Source organism: Pimephales promelas, chromosome 16, assembly GCF_988280905.1.
Source record: "Pimephales promelas chromosome 16, fPimPro1.hap1.1, whole genome shotgun sequence".
NCBI lineage: Eukaryota > Metazoa > Chordata > Actinopteri > Cypriniformes > Leuciscidae > Pimephales > Pimephales promelas.
Genome location: NC_142784.1, coordinates 34656571 through 34675982, shown reverse-complemented (window position 1 = coordinate 34675982; position 19412 = coordinate 34656571). Strand labels below are relative to the sequence as shown.

Below are 19412 nucleotides of genomic sequence, written 5' to 3'. Positions count from 1 at the left end.
TTTTTGCTCTGTTTTTCTGAATTAATGAGTTAATTTTTCATGAGAAAAAAATTTTTTGCTCTGTTTTTCTGAATTAATGAGTCAATTTTTCATGAGAAAAATTTTTTTGCTCTGTTTTTCTGGATTAATGAGTTAATTTTTCATGAGAAAAACTATTTTGCTCTGTTTTTCTGAATTAATGAGTTAATTCAGAAAAACAGCAAAAAAAAATTTTCTCATGAAAAATTAACTCATTAATTCAGAAAAACAGAGCAAATTTTTTTCTCATGAAAAATTAACTCGTTAATTCAGAAAAACAGCAAAAAAAAATTTTCTCATGAAAAATTAACTCGTTAATTCAGAAAAACAGCAAAAAAAAATTTTCTCATGAAAAATTAACTCGTTAATTCAGAAAAACAGAGCAAAAAAAAATTTTTCTCATGAAAAATTAACTCATTAATTTAGAAAAACAGCAAATTTTTTTTTCTCATGAAAAATTAACTCGTTAATTCAGAAAAACAGAGTAGATTTTTTTTCTTCAAGTGAATGCAATACACCTCCGTATGATGACACACACACACACACACAGGTTTTTGATTCGTAACCACTTTCTGAGTTATTGCTTAACCTAATTGAATCTCCAGGATTCAATACTCCTGAAATGATACGATTACGTTACGCCGTTCAGTCTGAATTACGGGAAAACATTTTCCGATTTGCTGGTTTGAAGAATGAATGTTGGCTGTCGTCTTTCAGAAGGTAAAGAGCCGTCTGCGCTCATCTTTCAGCTCGCTGGATCTGTTTGTGTTAATGTCTGATTTAATATCTCGCTGTCAGATCATTCTGCAGTTTAGTTTCTATCTGTCCTCATTTTCTTTCCTTTTGTGAATTCAGAATACCTAGATCTGTCTTTCTAGTGCATTCATCATGTTTTTAATTTGATACAAATTAACACGTTCATATGCATTTTTCCTGTGGTTATAGTTAAAGCTAGTAACTAGAACAATTTTTACAGGGAATATTGAAAATCCTTTAAAATAGCGAGGCCTGGAAATGTCATGGAAATCGATCATGTTTTCTGTATATTTTTGCCATAAGTTTCATTAACAAATAAAGATATTTATTGGGATTTTACGGCTGCAACCATTAACCCTCATATGGTCTTAGTTTCCTGTTTACACTCATATGACCCCAAAGATGCATAGAGCTATTGTACAAAAAATATACATTTTAGTAATACAAATTATATATCATTTTTTTTTTCAGTTACTTCTCATCTATATTTTTGATATGAAGTACTTTTGTAGCTATTTACTGCAGAAATCCTCAACTACAGCATTAGCATAAATATGAAAAAAAAAACATTAATGATGATCAAATTTAAATATGAGTTGTTTCTGGATATTGATCTAGGTGTTTGATTAGATTTTTTTTTTTGTAGATAATATAGTTTTAGGCAGAAAGTGTAATTACCATATACTTCCAGCAGAGGCCCCATTGAGATCCATTCATTTTTCTAAATGTGACTTACTGCTCTTATAACAGCTTTTGTTATGCATATATATATTTAAACATTTAAAATACATTAAATCAGTATTTTGTCAAAGTTTAGAATTATTTTTGTTGTTGTTCGAGGTATTTTTAAGTAATGTTTTATAAATTTGCAGTAATCCCAAATAAATTTGCAATAATGCCACATAAGTTGCCACTAAAAGAAAATACAAACAAATTGACACAAAAGGTCAAGTCACATATATTTATAAAGCGCTTTTCACAATACAGATTGTACCAAAGCAGCTTCAACAGTGATGGTGTGTGTTTGATAACACTGAGTGTGTTTGTGTGGATGTGATTACGAAAAAGAAGTATATTTCAAGTTCATTTTATGTAGTATACTTAAGTAATGTTCAAGTATATTTTTAAGTATACATTATGTAGTAAGTATACTAATGTCACTATGTAGTAGTAAACTTGTAAGTGTACTATTTTAATACCGCTTGGGACTAAATTGGCCCACTTTTAGTACATAAAAGTATATGTTTAAGTGTACTATAAGTGTAACAGTAAGTGCACAACTAGTTCATAATTATGTATCTCATGTGTACTGCAAGTGAATTTATGGGTATGCTAGTAGTTTACTTTTTACAAGTATACTTTGAATACTTAATTATACTTTTAAGTATTTCTGGATCAAAAGATTGAGTACAAGAACAGGACAAATATACTTGCTTTTCTCTCATTATAAGTCAAGTACACTTAAGTGTAATTTGAAGTATAATTTTGAGAAGTACAGGAAAAATAAACTGAAAGTATACTTTCTTATTTTTAGTTTAAAAGAAGTATACTAATGGCACACTTGAGTAAACTTCTTTTTCGTAAGGGGGACTCTGATGTGTGTTTATTTCTGTTTCAGTTGCAGAAAGAGACTCAGTCGCAGTGCTGCTGTTTACTACTCGTGTCTGAAGACAATCAGCAGCTCTTCTGTCAGGTAACACACACACACACACACACACAGGTAAACAGACACTCTTACAGTGTATTAAAATATCCCCACATCATCACACACCTTCCACCACACCTAGAGATTGGCATGGGGTACTTTCCATAAGATCATCTTTCAATGCAAATCAAATTAGGCTAACTGAAGTAAAACCATGCCAATCTCCAGGTGTGGTAGAAGGTGTGTGATGATGTGGGGATATTTTAATCCCAAAGGCCAAGGGAACTTTATCAGGATGCATATTATCCTGGATCCATGAAATAACTGGCTTTTAAAAATAAAAATCTGCCTGACTCTATGGGAATTTAACATAGGGGTGCCCAGACTTATGCACCCTGTATTTTAAGGAAAAACATTTATTTATTTATGATACATTATTCATTCACAAAGAAAATTGGTGTCCTTAAAGGTTGGAGTTTTCCTAATTTTTCTAATTAAGGCATTAAGATCAATATCCAAAAAATGATTTTTTATTCCTCTTTTTAGGCAACTTTAGCATGGGTGTCCAAACTTATTCACACCACTGTATTTTCTCTGCAGGTTGTTGGTGATAAAGTTTTGGAAGAGGAAATCAGTTTCCCCGTAAGTTTCTCTTTTCTGTTGCGAGTGTGTGTTCTGAAAGGTCGTGGGTTTGAGTCAAATTAAACACACACCTTGTCCTTGAATTCAATGCAAGTCGCTTGGGATAATTGCATCTGCAAATAAACCTAAATATAAATGTGTGTGAAAATGGTCTGATTGTCTGTCTCTCTGAAGCTCATGTTCGGCCGCTTCGGGCAGGTGGTGGAGACAAAGAAATCCATTACATTACAGGACGTCAGCCAGGTCGGTACACACGGACACACACACACACGGACACACACACAGCTGTTGCTAGTAATAATGCTTTTCATTCATTCCCAGCTGACAGCTCTCCAAAACCAGCTAATTATGAGCACAGACAGATCATGTGTGTTAAAGAGCTGTGTTCAGCTGGCGGAGAAGCTGTCACTATCCTTCACTTTAATCCGGATCACACACACACACACTGATCCGCGTGTTTGGTTGTGTGTGTGCAGGAGGAGCGTGGGTTATTGAGCAGTCTGCTGGGGTTCGAGCCGAGCTCGATGCTGTGTGTTCCCGTCGTCAGTCAGGCCAGAGGTCAGGTGGTGGCGCTAGCGTGCACTTTCAACAAGCTCGGCGGACTGAGGTGTGTGAGTCAACACTGAATCCTGCTTTATCACTATATATGAGATATTCCTGCAGTGTAAATCATCTGTTCTCTGTGTGAATATACTGTAAAGTGTCATTTATTGCAAGCCCATGCCAGACCTTATGGATAAAACAGACATATTTGACATTTTTGATTTTTTATGTCTTCTTATACAGTGATTCTATTAATTTTAGGGTCACTTGTGAATTATCAACTATTAAAATAATACTGAATATGTGAATAAAACATTGAATTTAAAAATGTCCTCATGTACTTAACATTCTCTCAATTAAATGTAACTTTTTTACGTGACTTTTAAAAGTTTTTAAAGAAAGTAACGCAGAGATACGTTAACTCTTTAACAACTCTTAACATCTCTACACATCATACACAGGTGTGTGTTCATTAATAAACCTGTCCAACACTGAATATTAGTCCTAGAAGAAATCAAAGTAAGCAAAGTTTCAAAAGCCTTCGAATTGGTAAAAAAATACAAAATGATCTGCAAACATCTTCTCTTGAATCTAATCTTGTTACATTATAAATGTCTTTACTGTCACACATATCAAATTGTATTATATATTATAATTAGGGCTGTGCAAAGATTAATTTGCAATTCATCGCATCTAAAATAAACGTTTGTGTTTATATAATATATGTGTGTGTGCTGTGTGTAATTATTTTGTAGATATATATATATATATATATATATCAGGTGCTCTTTGGTCATTTCTGAACGAGAAATTTTCTGTTTTGAATTTCTAAAAATCACAGCTTCATCCGAATTGTACGAAACTTGGTGACTTTTATGGCATTATGTATGTGAACACACAAAAAAATTGAGGTCATGATCTGAGCATGTTAAGTGGTCTTAAAAAACAAAAATCACCCCCATAGGAAATGAATGGGAAATTGACAAAGACACAAAAATTCACAAATTTTTATTATTATTTTTTTGAGATCGTTTCAACAATATATTCAAATCCACACACAAAAAAAAATGTGTTCATAAACATCTGGTTAATTCACATGCCTCTCCATAGAGAGCTGTACATGCCATCTAGTGGTCACACCATGAGTCTACGCTTTTTCTCTATACTGTAACCAGATGGTGCTAATTTTCTTCAAAAAAAAATTTTTCTGAAGGCCTAGACTCTATATTAAACTAAAATACTGCATTAATAATTTTTTGAAAAAAATAATATGTATATAGAAATATATATATATATATATATATATATATATATATATATATATATATATATACATTTCCATGGCAAAAATAGACCATAAATAATGCATAAATATTAATAAATTCAATCAAATTGTCTCAAAATACTAAATTACAAAGAATAAATATTATAGAACAAAAATAAATTGCATTGGTTTTACTGGGATGGAGGAAATTTAATTTTTAGGTGTCCGGTCACTTTTGACCAGGATGACTCCGAAACGAAGAGCACCTGAGGGATATATATAAATACATATGTAAATAATATATAAATACATAATCTATATTATATATAAGTATAAATATTTAAAATATGAATAACACATTTTCTTAAATATATGCATGCATGTGCATTTATATATACAAAATAACATAACACAGCACACAAAATAATATTATGTAAACACAAACTTTTATTTTGTATGCGATTAATCTTTGCACAGCCCTAATTATACTGTAGCATTTATGATAATGATTAGAATATATACTTGTGAAAAATTAACTTTAATTTAAGATCAATTTTGACATTGACCTAGATGTTCATTGATATTTTATTGCTGCAACAATCGACAAAACCCCATAAATCATGTGTTAAACAGTTCCGATAAAAGTACAGTGAAACAGCTCGTATAATATTTAGTGTGAGCTATTATAGTTAAACCTGTTTGTGTGTTCATGTGCAAAAACTGTATTAAAGTATATTTTATATAATTTTACTGACACCAAACTTGAATTGTAGTGTATCACAGTTTCTACGTTTGACTGATATTCCATCAGAGTTTGTGTGCTAATAAAATCTGGGGTCTGAACGAGTGTGTGTGTGTGTGTGTGTGTGTGTGTGTGTGTGTATCTGGACTGAACGTGGCGTCTCGCGTTGATAACGGAAATGAAACTCCTCTCGCCGAGATCTGACCGTTTGATATTTCATATTGAATTTCTCTCGGTTCATCTCTCCATCTGTTTGTCTCGTTCTGTCGTTCTTTTCATATTTCAGTTCTGGAGGACATTTAGACGCTGTGGTGTGTGTGTGTGTGTGTGTGTGTGTGTGAATGTAAGTGAGTGAGTGAGTGTGTGTGTAAAATGAAAGCTCATATAATATTTAGTTTGACCTCTTGACCTCAGATGTAAACATAATGTGTGTGTTTTTGATGCAGTACTGGTGTGTGTGTGTGTTCAGGTACATGGACGCGGACGAGCACGTGATTCAACACTGCTTCTGTTACACGTCGACGGTCCTGACCAGCACACTGGCCTTCCAGAAGGAGCAGAAGCTCAAATTCGAGTGTCAGGTGAGGATACGCTTCTGCTACTGTACCTTTAAGAGACGTCTGTATGCTAATGCTTTAGTGCTCATCACTGCAGCTGGAGCAGGTATATATGCACACACACACACACACACACACACACACACACACACGGAGACTGGTCTGTTGAGGATCCGTGCCGATGGGAGAGTCTAGTCTAGTGCAGTCCAGGACCTTCATCTGGTCTGGATACGGCCCGGATCCGGCTGAACACATCATGAGTTGTGCTCGTGTCCAAGCGCATGTGCTTCATCTGATCTGCTCACACACACACACTCACACACACATTTGTCATTGTGTCTTTGTTCAGGCTCTGCTTCAAGTGGCTAAGAATCTCTTCACACACCTCGGTGAGTCAAACTATGAATGAATCTGAATGTTTAACATAATTCATGTTCATAGTCTGATTGTGAATGAATCATCTGTAAGATTATTAACTTGTCTTCATTATCTGTCATCATAAACCAACCATCTGCTATTATCACCAGCTCTTTATATAAAGTTGAACATATGAGCATATTTAACCCTCAGGTGCTCTTTGGTCATTTCTGACCGATTTTGAATTTCTAAAAATCACAGCTTTATCGCAATGTTATGAAACTTGGTGACTTTATGGCATTATGTATGTGAACACACAAAAAAATTGAGGTCATGATCTGAGCATGCTAAGTGGTCTTAAAAAAAAATAGTCACGCTTGTGCTCTTCGGTCAAAAATGACCCCCATAGGAAATGAATGGGAAATTGACAAAAAAAAAATAATTCTCTGAATTTTTGTACGTGCAATCTACAAATCGGCCACAATTCTGAAAAAAAGTACACCGCAGGAAAGGAGTGACACTCTACAACATCTAGAGTGCACACACACACATACAAACACACTTTTATACACATACACACCAATACATTTTGATTACAAAAAGTATGTTTTGAATTTTTAAAAATCACAGCTTCATCGTAATGTTACGAAACTTAGTGACTTTTATGGCATTATGTATGTGAACACACAAAAAAATTAAGGTCATGATCTGAGCATGCTAAGTGGTCTTAAAAAAAATAGTCACACTTGTGGTCTTTGGTCAAAAATGACCCCCATAGGAAATAAAATGGGAAATTGACAAAAATTCACAAATTTTTATTACATTTTTCACATTTTTTTAAAATAAAAAATAGTTTTTGAGATTGTTTCAACTATATATTTAAATCCACCAAAAAAAAAAATGTGTTCATTAACAGCTGGGGAATTCACATGCCTCTCCATAGAGAGCTGTACATGCCATCTAGTGGTTACACCATGATTCTACGCTTTTTCTCTATACTGTAACCAGATGGTGCTAATTTTCTTCAAAAAATATTTTTTTTCTGAAGGCCTAGACTCGATATAATAACTAAAATACTGCATTAATAATTTTTTGAAAAAAATAATATATATAGAAAAATATATATATTTTTCCATGGCAAAAATAAACCATAAATATTAATAAATTCAATCAAATTGTCTCAAAATACTAAATTACAAAGAATAAATATTATAGAACAAAAATAAATTGCATTGGTTTTACTGGGATGGAGGAAATTAAATTTTTAGGTGTCCGGTCACTTTTGACCGGGAAGATAACAAGTGTGACTCCTGAGGGTTACATATGTAAACATCATTTCGCTGATGACGTCGAGGCCGTGTGGGATGATGGGTAATGTTTATCTGTAGTTTGAGACAGGCTGTGTTTCCTCTTTCATCAGTCATTTAATACTTTTAATGTAAGAAAAGTTTACAGCGATAAAATCAAACTCATAAATAGATTCCAGTCACATTATAGGATGTTTTCACGTGGAGATTAAACCGCTCTCAGCTTCCGTGTGGATGTGGATGAAGCTGTGAGTGTGTGTGTGTGTGTGTGTGAAGCAGCTTCACTTTATTTAACTGTGTGTCTCTCTCGTTCAGATGACGTGTCTGTATTACTGCAGGAGATCATCGTCGAGGCCAGAAACCTGAGCAATGCTGAGATGTGAGGAACACACACACACACACACACACACACACACTTAATTACGCCTCTGATCGTTTTGGGTTTGGTCCAAGCCAATTCCAGTCTTGCAACTGTTTGCATGACAAGAACAGCAACCTCATAAATATCAATTACCTCCAGTCAAATATTGTAACATTTAATCAAACAGATTACACACACACACACACACACACACACTTATTTAGTATTATTTCCGTGTTTTCTCTCTTTATCTCTCAGTTGTTCAGTGTTCCTGCTGGATCGAGTCAGTCATGAACTGGTGGCCAAAGTGTTTGATGGAGGAGTCGTGAGCGATGACGAGGTGCGCTGAGTGTGTGTGTGTGTGCGTGTGTGTGTTATTCTAGAGCTGAGTAAGTGTCTCTCTCTCTCTGTAATAAACAGAAGGAGTTTCGTATCCCGGCGGATCAGGGCATCGCTGGTCATGTGGCCACCACTGGGAAGATCCTGAACATCAAGGATGCGTATTCCCATCCTCTGTTCTACCGCGGCGTGGACGACAGCACCGGCTTCAGGACCAGGAACATCCTCTGCTTCCCCATCAAGGACGAGAACGAAGGTCAGACACCGCAGTCCTGGACACTTTGCCTTCACAGTGTCATCACACACACACAAATGTAGTAACTTTATTAATTATAACGTGATAATGCACACAAAATGAACCGGATGTTAAAAAAGAGCTAGATTTAATCTGCAAGAGTACTGTTGATAATAGTGACATCACAGAATCCATGTTCATTTCCCTCCAAAATGATGTCACTTCCTGTAGAGGGATGTCATTGTTTGGTAAAAAAAAAAAAAAAACATGTAGATTAGAGCCCGACCGATAAAGGATTTTGAAGGCCGATACCGATACAAATATTTTTGGGTTTTAAAATCCGATATTCCGATATATCGGCCGATATTTTATTTAGTTATTTGAAACTGGACATGATAGTCACAAATTTTGTCATGCTTATTTGAGTTAAGAGAACTAATGGGGATGTTATTTTGTATGTCTCGTGACCAACTCAACGAGTGTTGCCAACAGGAACGGTGTAGAGCGCCCTCTGGTGGACAAACTATACAACTCCAACACTCATGACATGGTTCAAGCGAGTTTCGTCCGTTTTTATTTTATTTTTGAAATATTCATTTATCGGCCATTATAACTGCCGATACCGATAGTTTGGAAAATGCCTAATATCGGCCGATAATATCAGTCTGCCGATATATATCGGTCTGGCTCTAATGTAGATTACACTGAAAAAAAATGGTGTAGGATTTGGCGAAATTCAAGATATTTGCTTGTGAATTTCTGGACTTTTAACCTTATTTTGTCACTCTCTTTATCTTTTGTAATTGTTATTTTATGCATGTTTTTATTTTTATTTTTATTTTTTTTGAGTTTTTATTTTTATTTTATTTATTTATTTTATTATTATTATAAATTTTTTTTGGGCGTGGTTGATGTATTGTTATATTTGTATTATATGAAAATTCAATAAAAAATTAAAATATATATATATATATATACAAAGAAATGTCATAAGTTATAATTGATTTATGCATGAAATTTTGAAGATGAAAGACTGATATAATATCTTGTTTATCTAGATATAGATATATTCTTTTCTTGTAAAACAAACTTTAATATTTTTAGTTCTGAAAATGTGTTTTTTATAGAGTATACTAGTGAAAGCTGCTGTAGATTTGCAGTGAAGGTTCAGTCACGTCACAAACACAATTACCACCAACAATTAACTGCTTCATGGAGAATGAACTGAAAGCGGAGTGTGACATATTAAATGTGTGTGTGCTCGAGGGCATTATCTTTCTTAGTGTGTGTGTGTGAGTGATGTTTTGCTTGCAGAGATGTTGAGGGCAATCAGAGACTTTTGAGTGAAAGCAATGTTGACGTATGACCTCAGGGCCGACGAGAGCATCGAACTCTGTCTGTGTGTTTCTCTGACTCTTTGCTTTCTCATCAGAGGTGATTGGAGTGGCTGAACTGGTGAATAAAACTAACGGCCCGTGGTTCAATCGTTTTGATGAGGATCTGGCGACGGCCTTCTCCATTTACTGTGGCATCAGTATCGCTCATGTACGAGTTTCTACATCACTAAATGTTGGTCGCCTAAAGGATTATTAGGGACACCTGTTTCAATTATCTAATCAACCAATCACATGGCAGTTGCTTCAGACAATCTCCTGAACTCCAAACTGAATGTCAGAATGGGGAAGAAAGGGGATTTAAAACAAATAGGAAAAAGAGGCGACAGTTTGCAAAACTGGACGGTTGAAGACTGGGAAAATGTTGCCTGGTCTGATGAGTCTGGATTTCTGTTGAGACATTCAGATAAACAGAATGAGAACATGCCTTGTTCCCACTGTTGGGCTGGTGGTGGTGGTGTAATGGTTTTCTTGGCACACTTTAGGCCCCTTAGTGCCAATTGGCCATCGTTTAAATGCCACGGCCCACCTGAGCATTGTTTCTGACCATGTCCATCCCTTTATGGCCACCATGTCCCCATCCTCTGATGGCTACTTCCAGCAGGATAATGACCATGAATCATTTCAAATTGGTTTCTTGAACATGTCAATGAGTTGACTGTAGTAAAATGGCCGCCACAGTCACCAGATCTCAACCCAATAGAGCATCTTTGGGATGTGGTGGAACGGGAGCTTCATCCCACAAATCTCCATCAACTGCAAGATGCTATCCTATCAATATGGGCCGACATCTCTAAAGAATGCTTGTTGAATCAATGCCACGAAACACAGTATTAGTATGTGTTCCTAATGATCCTTTAGGTGAGTGTATATATGAAGAGTTCAGATGCAAAAGCCTCTAAATGACATTTGAAATTTTCTTCTTTAATGATGATTTTTATCAAGCTTGTATATTTAAGTTCAGTAATTTCACTTAAATAACAATTAATAGGTAATTATCGTTGTCATTTAAGTGAAATCACTGAACTTAAATATACAAGCTTGATAAAAACCATCATTCTAGAAGAAAATTTCAAATGGCACTTAGAGGCTTTTGCATCTGAACTCTTCATATAATGCATTTGTGTTTATATACATGTGTTTATTTACTTATATCTGTGTGTGTCAGTCTCTCCTGTATAAGAAGGTCCACGAGGCTCAGTTCCGCAGTCATCTGGCCAATGAAATGATGATGTACCATATGAAGGTGTCGGAGGAAGAGGTCACTAAACTTCTGTCCACGGGCATTGAGCCGGTCCAAATAATCCACCCCAACTTTGCAGAGTTCGTTTATACGCCGCGATCTCTGTCGGACGACAGCACACCGATGGTACCGACACACACAACCGGATTCACATGGACCCACTGACGAAAAACACTGGTGACGTCTGTCTGTCTGTCTGTCTCTCGCAGGGCGTTCTGAGCATGTTTGAAGACATGGGCTTCATAAACACCTATAAGATCGACCTGCGCACGCTAGCCAGGTACACACACACACACACCTGTCCTTCTTCGAAAAGTCATTTAATATACACCTCTACACCTCTCAATCATATATACAGTATATAGGTTAGGGTTAGAGTCGTCAAAATAATTAGATTTAATTTGCATGATATTTTTTACCATCGAAAATATGTAAAAGAGGAATATATATATTTATATTAGTGCTGTCAAACGATTCAAATATTTAATCGCATTAATGTCATAGTTAACTCATTTTTATCTATTCTAAATCTCTTTTGATTTCTTTATGTTACATTATTTTTTTTTCTCACTTTAATGCTCTTGTCAACATGGAAAAGTGGATCGGCTTGTTTAGTGCAAATGTTTTTTTTTTAATTATTATTGAAAATAACATTGGAATATTGTTCAAATTCACACTAACATATATAAATAATCAGATAATCATTATAATCATCATCAAGTGGTGTTTCAGACTGGACGTGCTGCGATGATGATCGCTCAGTTCACAACGACAAAACACACAGATCACTTGGTCTTGTCAATGGGACCATTTGGCATCCATTTCGGCGTCTCGCGCTCGTCACCCACTCAAAACGTAACGTTAATATTTGGCCGGCTCGCAAGCCGAAACGAGTGTGTGTGGCACAAAACGTCCTCGTGCTGCGTTCTGAACCCATTCATTTCAATGGCTTCATTTCGGATCTAGCTAGAACGGAAAAAAACAACAGGCACACGTTTGGGCTTGCGAGCCGGCTTTGAGTGGATGACGAGCGCGAGACGCCGAAATGTATCGGGATGCATGCCGCGTCCTGTTGCAAAAGCATGTGAAAAAACTACAAAGTTTGCTAGGACAAATAGAATCGTTAATCGCGCGATAAAAAAATGAACGCCGTTAAAATGTGTTTGCGTTAACGCCGTTAATAACGCGTTAAACTGACAGCCCTAATATATATATATATATATTTTATTTTATTTTATTTTTTTTTTACACATTTTTGATGTTAAAAAATATCATGCAAATTAAATCTAATTATTTTGACGACTCTAACCCTGATCATAAAAATGTCATACAAATTAAATACATTTCTTTGGACAACTCCAACTATAAAATCTGAATACTGACCGTGACGCATAATCATGTCTGTGATATCATTTCCTGTCTAATGCTACGTTCACACCGGAGGCGAATAGCGTGTCAGGCGCGAATGATTTCAATGTTCAGTCAATGCAAAGAGTAAAAAATTCCTGTGACGCGAATGACGCTATTGGCGCGAATTGAGCATCTGGCGCGTTAAGCGTGAATGATTTATTTAGTGCTATTTGTGCACTCACACGTTTAATGCGAATTCGCGCCGAGTTGAAAAATCTGAACTTTGGCGTCAATTCGCGCCGCGTTAACCAATCAGGAGCCTGCTGCTTGCTCACGTGGTGAAGGATCTGGATGCTTCAGTAAATAATTTTGTAATATGACTAAATGCATGGTGGGATTCTTATGCACAACAAAGCAAATATTTTATCACTTAAAACTTTATTTCTATATAGAAGACACTTTTGAATTTTTTTATTTTTTTATTTTATTTATATCTTTATTTCGATATGGACATTGGACGAGCCATATGCATTTGTTTTTAGTGATTATAGCATACATGCTAATTTTCAACACCTGTCCACGGGAGGCTTTTTAAAAAAAAATAAAAAATACAGTAACAAGGGAGAAAAAATAAATAAATAAAAAATAAAAACAGAAAGTATTAGTAATAGACTATACATGTGAGCACTGATGTTTAGTTTTGTTAAAAGCATTTCCATATCTAGATTATATGAAATATTATTATGATGTAAAGACAACCAACATACATGTACTAGATTACTGTACTGTGATTACTGATACAGGAACTAGATTACTGTAATGCTTTATTAGCTGGTTGTCCTGCATCCTCAATAAACAAGCTACAGTTAGTACAAAATGCAGCTGCTAGAGTTCTTACTAGGTCAAGAAAATATGATCATATAACACCGATTTTATCATCTCTACACTGGTTACCTATTAAGTTCCGCATCAACTACAAAATACTACTACTGACCTATAAAGCCCTAAATGGTTTAGCACCTATGTACTTAACGGACCTTCTTTCGCCCTACAATCCACCGCGTTCCTTAAGATCACTAAATTCAAGGCTTCTGGTCATTCCTAGGATATCGAAGTCCAGTAAAGGAGGGAGGGCGTTCTCGCATTTAGCTCCAAAACTCTGGAATGGCCTTCCCGATACGGTCCGAGCCTCTGACTCGCTGACACAGTTCAAAACTAGATTAAAGACGCATCTCTTTAGTCAAGCATTCACATAATGCTTACCTTCTAGTCCTCTGTTATGCCATACGGAACCGTTTGCCACTGAAACTGCTTAACGCACCAGTGGGGCTCGACAGCCTCTTAGACAAACGGGTCGGCGCGTATGGTTGGGTTGCGGAGAGTTCGGGTTACGGAGAGTTTGTGAGTTATAACGGAAATTATTATGAACATCAGCTATGCTAATTATTTCCCATCTGCCTTTCTGCTGTTATCTCGGGACACTTGTCCCGAGAAAAATGGCGTTCGTCAGGTCCAGTTTTGTGTCCAGCCTCTCACGGGGATTTCGGATGCCCCAACGCCTGTGATGAGACGACTCAACGCCTGTGATGAGACGACTCAACGCCTGCGATATGTTATGGCGCCGTTTGATTCATAAACAATATTTATATTTAATATTTATATTTAAACAATATGAATGTAAGCCAGAGGAGAACTGGCCCCCGACTGAGCCTGGGTTCTCCCAAGGTTTTTTCTCCATCCAATCTGATGGAGTTTGGTTCCTTGCCACTGTCGCCTTGCTTTTGGCTTGCTTTGAGCTTGCTCAGTTGGGGTTATTTATTTAGTGTTTAGCAATGTTGTTGATCTGTGTTGTGCTACTTACATGTTATCACTGTGAAGCTGCTTTGATACAATCTGTATTGTGAAAAGCGCTATATAAATAAATGTGACTTGACTTGACTTGACATGTGCATAAGTTCGTGTCTGGACGTGACGTGAGAGAGAAAAAAATCACAGGACCGGTTAATAACTTTTGGAGGCTGGCTCTATTTATCATCAACACAAATGCGGCCGTCGTCAAATGGTGAAACTCGGCAAACGGTTCGCCTCCGAAGGGTCGTCTTTGTTTTACAAAAGATTTAGATTTCTCGGACGGTTCCCGAGTGTATTATGTGTGTGCGCTAAAACTGTGGCGCTGTTACAAAAATAGCCTAAATTAAAGCATTTAAAGTTGGGGATAAAACATAGGCTAATTAAATTTAGAATACAGTAATAAATAATTGCTTATAAAGGAATAAATATCAAGGAGTGAATCATTAAAAAAATTATTTTTATCGGTAAAAAAAAGAAAAAGAATATAAAAAGTAACTGGTCGACCAATAAGAACGTCAGTCGACCAAGACGGCATCGATTGATTAGTCGACTAAACGACTGAAGTTGACAGCCCTAGAATTAACAAAAAGTGGTCAAGCGTCGCTGTTTGCGTCCGGTGTGAACGTAGCATTATGCTTTTCTTGTGGTTACACACACTGACTTTGAGTCTTCTGTTGACCTCATGTATATTTGATCTCACCTGAGCAAAGACTCGCTGTTGCTGATGCTGATGCTGATGCTGTTGCCAGGCAACGGAGCGCCTCATCTATAAGTCTGACATCATAGAGGGATGATGGAGTGTCACTGAGGTTCATGTGGACTAAAGTGTGTTCTGCTGTTGTTTAGGTTTTGTCTGATGGTGAAGAAGGGCTACAGAGACCCTCCGTATCACAACTGGATGCACGCCTTCTCCGTCTCACACTTCTGCTACCTGCTTTACAAGAACCTGGAACTAGCCAACTACCTCGAGTAAGACCACACACACACTGATTTACTGAAGACGACGCTGCTGTTTGTGTTTTCTGAGTGTGTGTGTGTGTGTGTGTTTCTGGCAGAGATATAGAGATCCTGGCGCTGTTTGTGTCCTGCATGTGTCACGATCTGGACCATCGAGGAACCAACAACTCCTTCCAGGTGGACTCGGTACGTCACACACACACTGCAGATCGAGTCGAGTGCTTGAAATGTTATAAATGAAAAGTGTTTTCTGCATTTATTGTTTTCTCCAGCAATCCGTCCTGGCGGCTCTGTACAGTTCAGAGGGATCTGTCATGGAGGTACACACACACACACACACACACACACACACAGTTGACATGCTGATATTCATACTCATAATGACGGGATGGGCAACGATTAATCGCGATTAATCGTATTTAAAATTCAATTCAAGTCACATTTATTTATATAGCGCTTTTCACAATACAGAGTGTATCAAAGCAGCTTCACAGTGATAACATGAAAGTAGCACAACACAGATCAATAATTTTGTCAAATATTAAATTTTAAATAACCCCCGAAAATAAACAAAATAAAAGTTTGTGTTTACATAATATATGTGTGTGTAGTGTGTATAATTAATCTGTATATATAAATACCCACACATGCGTGTATATATTTAAGAAATATGTGCATATACATATTTATTTACAATTAATATTATATATAATTATAAATATTTGGTATTTTGATAACACATTTTTCTTAAATATATACATGCATGTGTGGGTATTTATATATACAAATTACTTATACACACATATATTATGTAAACACAAACTTTTATTTTGGATGCGATTAATCGTTGCCCATCCCCAGGATTATTTTAGTATGATTGAGATGCTATTATAGTATTTATTGATATTTTCAATTAGTTCTTTTAATTTTAGTATGTTTTAGTACTTTTGAGTTTTCGTCTATTTTATTCATTTTGTATGTATAACTACTTTTGTTTATTTAGTTCTAGCTATTTTAGTACGATCCCTTTATATTTTATTGGTTATATTTCAGTTATTGTGTCTAATAACGTTAAAGCCGTGTTTTGCGCAGTTGTTTTTCAGTATGTTAATTACTTCACTTCACTTCATCTCCTGATAGTTCACTCTCCTCCACGTCATCCGAGATGTTCATGTCTTTCTTTCTTCAGTGGAAAAGAAATGAAGGTTTTTGAGGAACACACTCCAGGGTTTCTCCATATAGTGTCTTCAATGGGGTCAAAGGTCAGATGTGAGTTTCAGTGCATCCAGCCGAGGAATAAGAGTCTGATCTAGACAAACCAGCGACATTTACAACAAAATACACATTTATATACTTTTATCCAATAATCATGGTCTTGCTCGAGCTGTGATGCGACACATATTATGTTATCAGGGTTAAAGGTCAAGCGGGACTTAGGCAGAAGAAGAACTATATGGAGTGTGTTCCTCAAAAACCTTAATTTCCTTGAAGAACATCTCAGATGACGTGGAGGAGAGGAAATCATCAGGAGATGTTAATTCTGAAGTCAACTAATCCTTTAAAGCCACACTGAAGCTGTTGCTGTGGTTGATTGACAGATGAGTGGTTGTGTGTGTGTGTGTGTGTGTGTGTGTGTGTGTGACAGATCTTTGAAGAGTTTGGTTCATCACACTTGTGATCGTCTGCTGCCCTCTGCTGGTCAACTGACTCAAACACACTCAGTGACTCAGTGTGTGTGTGTGTGTGTGTGTGTGTTTCAGAGACATCACTTCGCTCAGGCCATCGCGATCCTCAACACACACGGCTGCAACATCTTTGAGAAGTTCTCTAGAAAGGTGAAGCTTCTGCATCTTGTTTTGTTTTTTCTGGTTTAGAAAGGAGAAATAAATCATTCTACGGTCGTTCTTATTAAGACTGAGCTCTTAAAATTAGCTATACTGTGTAGTTTTAAATTTGTTTATTTATTTTTTATTAAATCTTTATTATCTTTTTTTTTGTGCATGTTTGTATCTGGTATTTTATCATGATGTTTTTACTTTTTGTAAAGTGAATGAATTGTGCTATATAAATAAACTTGTTGTTGTTGTTAAAGCAAAAGGTTTTATTTAGCTAAGCAAAATAAATCCATTGAAAAGCAACAAGCATACATTTACGGCACACTTATGCTGTTGACAATCTGCCATGTTTCATTGCGTTGTCACAAATACAACAAGCACAACTGCGCAATATGCTTTCAAAATCTTTAACTAATTGCGTCATCATATAGTATTTTACGGAGGCGTATTGCATTCACTTGAAGAAAAAAAAAATCTACTCTGTTTTTCTGAATTAATGAGTTAATTTTTCATGAGAAAAATTATTTTTCTCTGTTTTTCTGAATTAACGAGTTAATTTTTCATGAGAATTTTTTTTGCTCTGTTTTTCTGAATTAATGAGTTAATTTTTCGTGAGAAAAAAGTTTTTGCTCTGTTTTTTCTGAATTAACTCGTTAATTCAGAAAAACAGAGCAAAAAAAAATTCCATGAAAAATTAACTCATTAATTCAGAAAAACAGAGCAAAAAAAAAAAATTCCATGAAAAATTAACTCGTTAATTCAGAAAAACAGAGTAGATTTTTTTTACTTCAAGTGAATGCAATACGCCTCCGTAGTATTTCACTTTAATATGTAATTCAATAAAATTTTTACGTTTTCTTAACTTTTACTGCGCCATTGCTGCCCCATGATGCTTTGCTCTCGGCGTTCCAGGATTATCAGCGGATGCTGGATCTGATCCGAGATATAATCCTGGCCACAGATCTGGCTCATCACCTGAGGATCTTCAAGGACCTGCAGAAGATGGCCGACGGTGAGACGCCAGTGTGTGTGTGTGTGTGTGTGTGTGTAGAAGATGGCTGATGGTGAGACGCCACAGGATCTCTCTCCTTTCCTGAAATGTGTCTTTTTAAAGGTGTATTGTGTAATATTTGACAGATTGGTTGACCGAAATGAGCATGAATGAGCATTTCTCTCTACACACACCGCGGGTCGCCTCATTTTGACATGTTTCTATGTCCATGTTTCACTATGTTGTTCTTTATGCACAGAAGCTGTAGCTGAAGTCAGCCAATAAAACACCGACACAATGATGAATATAATATTTGCAATAACATTATTTACTGAATAATAAAGTAAACCTAATTTCATCATTTATCTTTGCAAAGAAACCTCAGTGCTACTCTCGGCTGTCTCAGACGATGACATCACTTCCTGTCAGCCATCATAACTTCTGTTAAGTGCAGTTCGCAACCTCACCACTAGATGCTGCTAAACACTGCAGCTTTAATCGATGTGACACGTTCCACCTGTATTGTCAAAGCATTTACAGTCACAGTATCAAATAGGTTCATTTTTATATGATAAAAAATAATGTTACAAGTCATTTAATATGTTATAAAAAATAAAAGTTGAATAAAAAAAATCTAGCGCTGTGAGTGTGATGTGTCGTGGGTATTTTGAGTAGCTTCTCGCTGATCTTAAACTCAAGTATGATATTCAGTCAAGAGATCCGAGTGATTTGTTCACCAATAACAGAAGTGTAAAATCACTCCAGAGCACGGAGACGACGTCATTTTAACTAATGAAATATAATACCAGTTAGGGGTGTAACGGTACACAAAAATCACGGTTCGGTACGTACCTCGGTTTTAAAGTCACGGTTCGGTACGTTTTCGATACAGCAAAAAGAAAGAAATGCCAGAGAAATTTCCTATTTGTTTAAAGAAAAAATATTTTTAAATAAGTGTGAGTTTTCCTAGATCTTGAAACTTTCAGGTTTATAAATGGGGGTCATGTTTGAAGGATGAACAAATA

The 19412-nt window shown here is 36.0% G+C and overlaps 1 protein-coding gene across 5 annotated transcripts in view; it reads left to right on the top strand.

The window, feature by feature from the left end:
• The window catches only part of pde2a (phosphodiesterase 2A), a 123656-nt gene that overhangs the window by 95145 nt on the left and 9099 nt on the right, over window positions 1–19412 (top strand). For all 5 annotated transcript variants that reach the window (XM_089121589.1, XM_089121593.1, XM_089121591.1 and 2 more), the window contains 17 exons: window positions 2393–2467; window positions 3020–3061; window positions 3236–3304; window positions 3538–3668; window positions 6080–6191; window positions 6517–6556; window positions 8147–8210; window positions 8451–8532; window positions 8613–8787; window positions 10199–10311; window positions 11329–11529; window positions 11613–11683; window positions 15451–15573; window positions 15660–15747; window positions 15834–15881; window positions 17322–17396; window positions 18309–18408. In XM_089121589.1, the coding sequence (XP_088977715.1) occupies window positions 2393–2467; window positions 3020–3061; window positions 3236–3304; window positions 3538–3668; window positions 6080–6191; window positions 6517–6556; window positions 8147–8210; window positions 8451–8532; window positions 8613–8787; window positions 10199–10311; window positions 11329–11529; window positions 11613–11683; window positions 15451–15573; window positions 15660–15747; window positions 15834–15881; window positions 17322–17396; window positions 18309–18408 (1609 nt within the window). The remainder of the gene's footprint in view (window positions 1–2392; window positions 2468–3019; window positions 3062–3235; window positions 3305–3537; window positions 3669–6079; window positions 6192–6516; window positions 6557–8146; window positions 8211–8450; window positions 8533–8612; window positions 8788–10198; window positions 10312–11328; window positions 11530–11612; window positions 11684–15450; window positions 15574–15659; window positions 15748–15833; window positions 15882–17321; window positions 17397–18308; window positions 18409–19412) is intronic.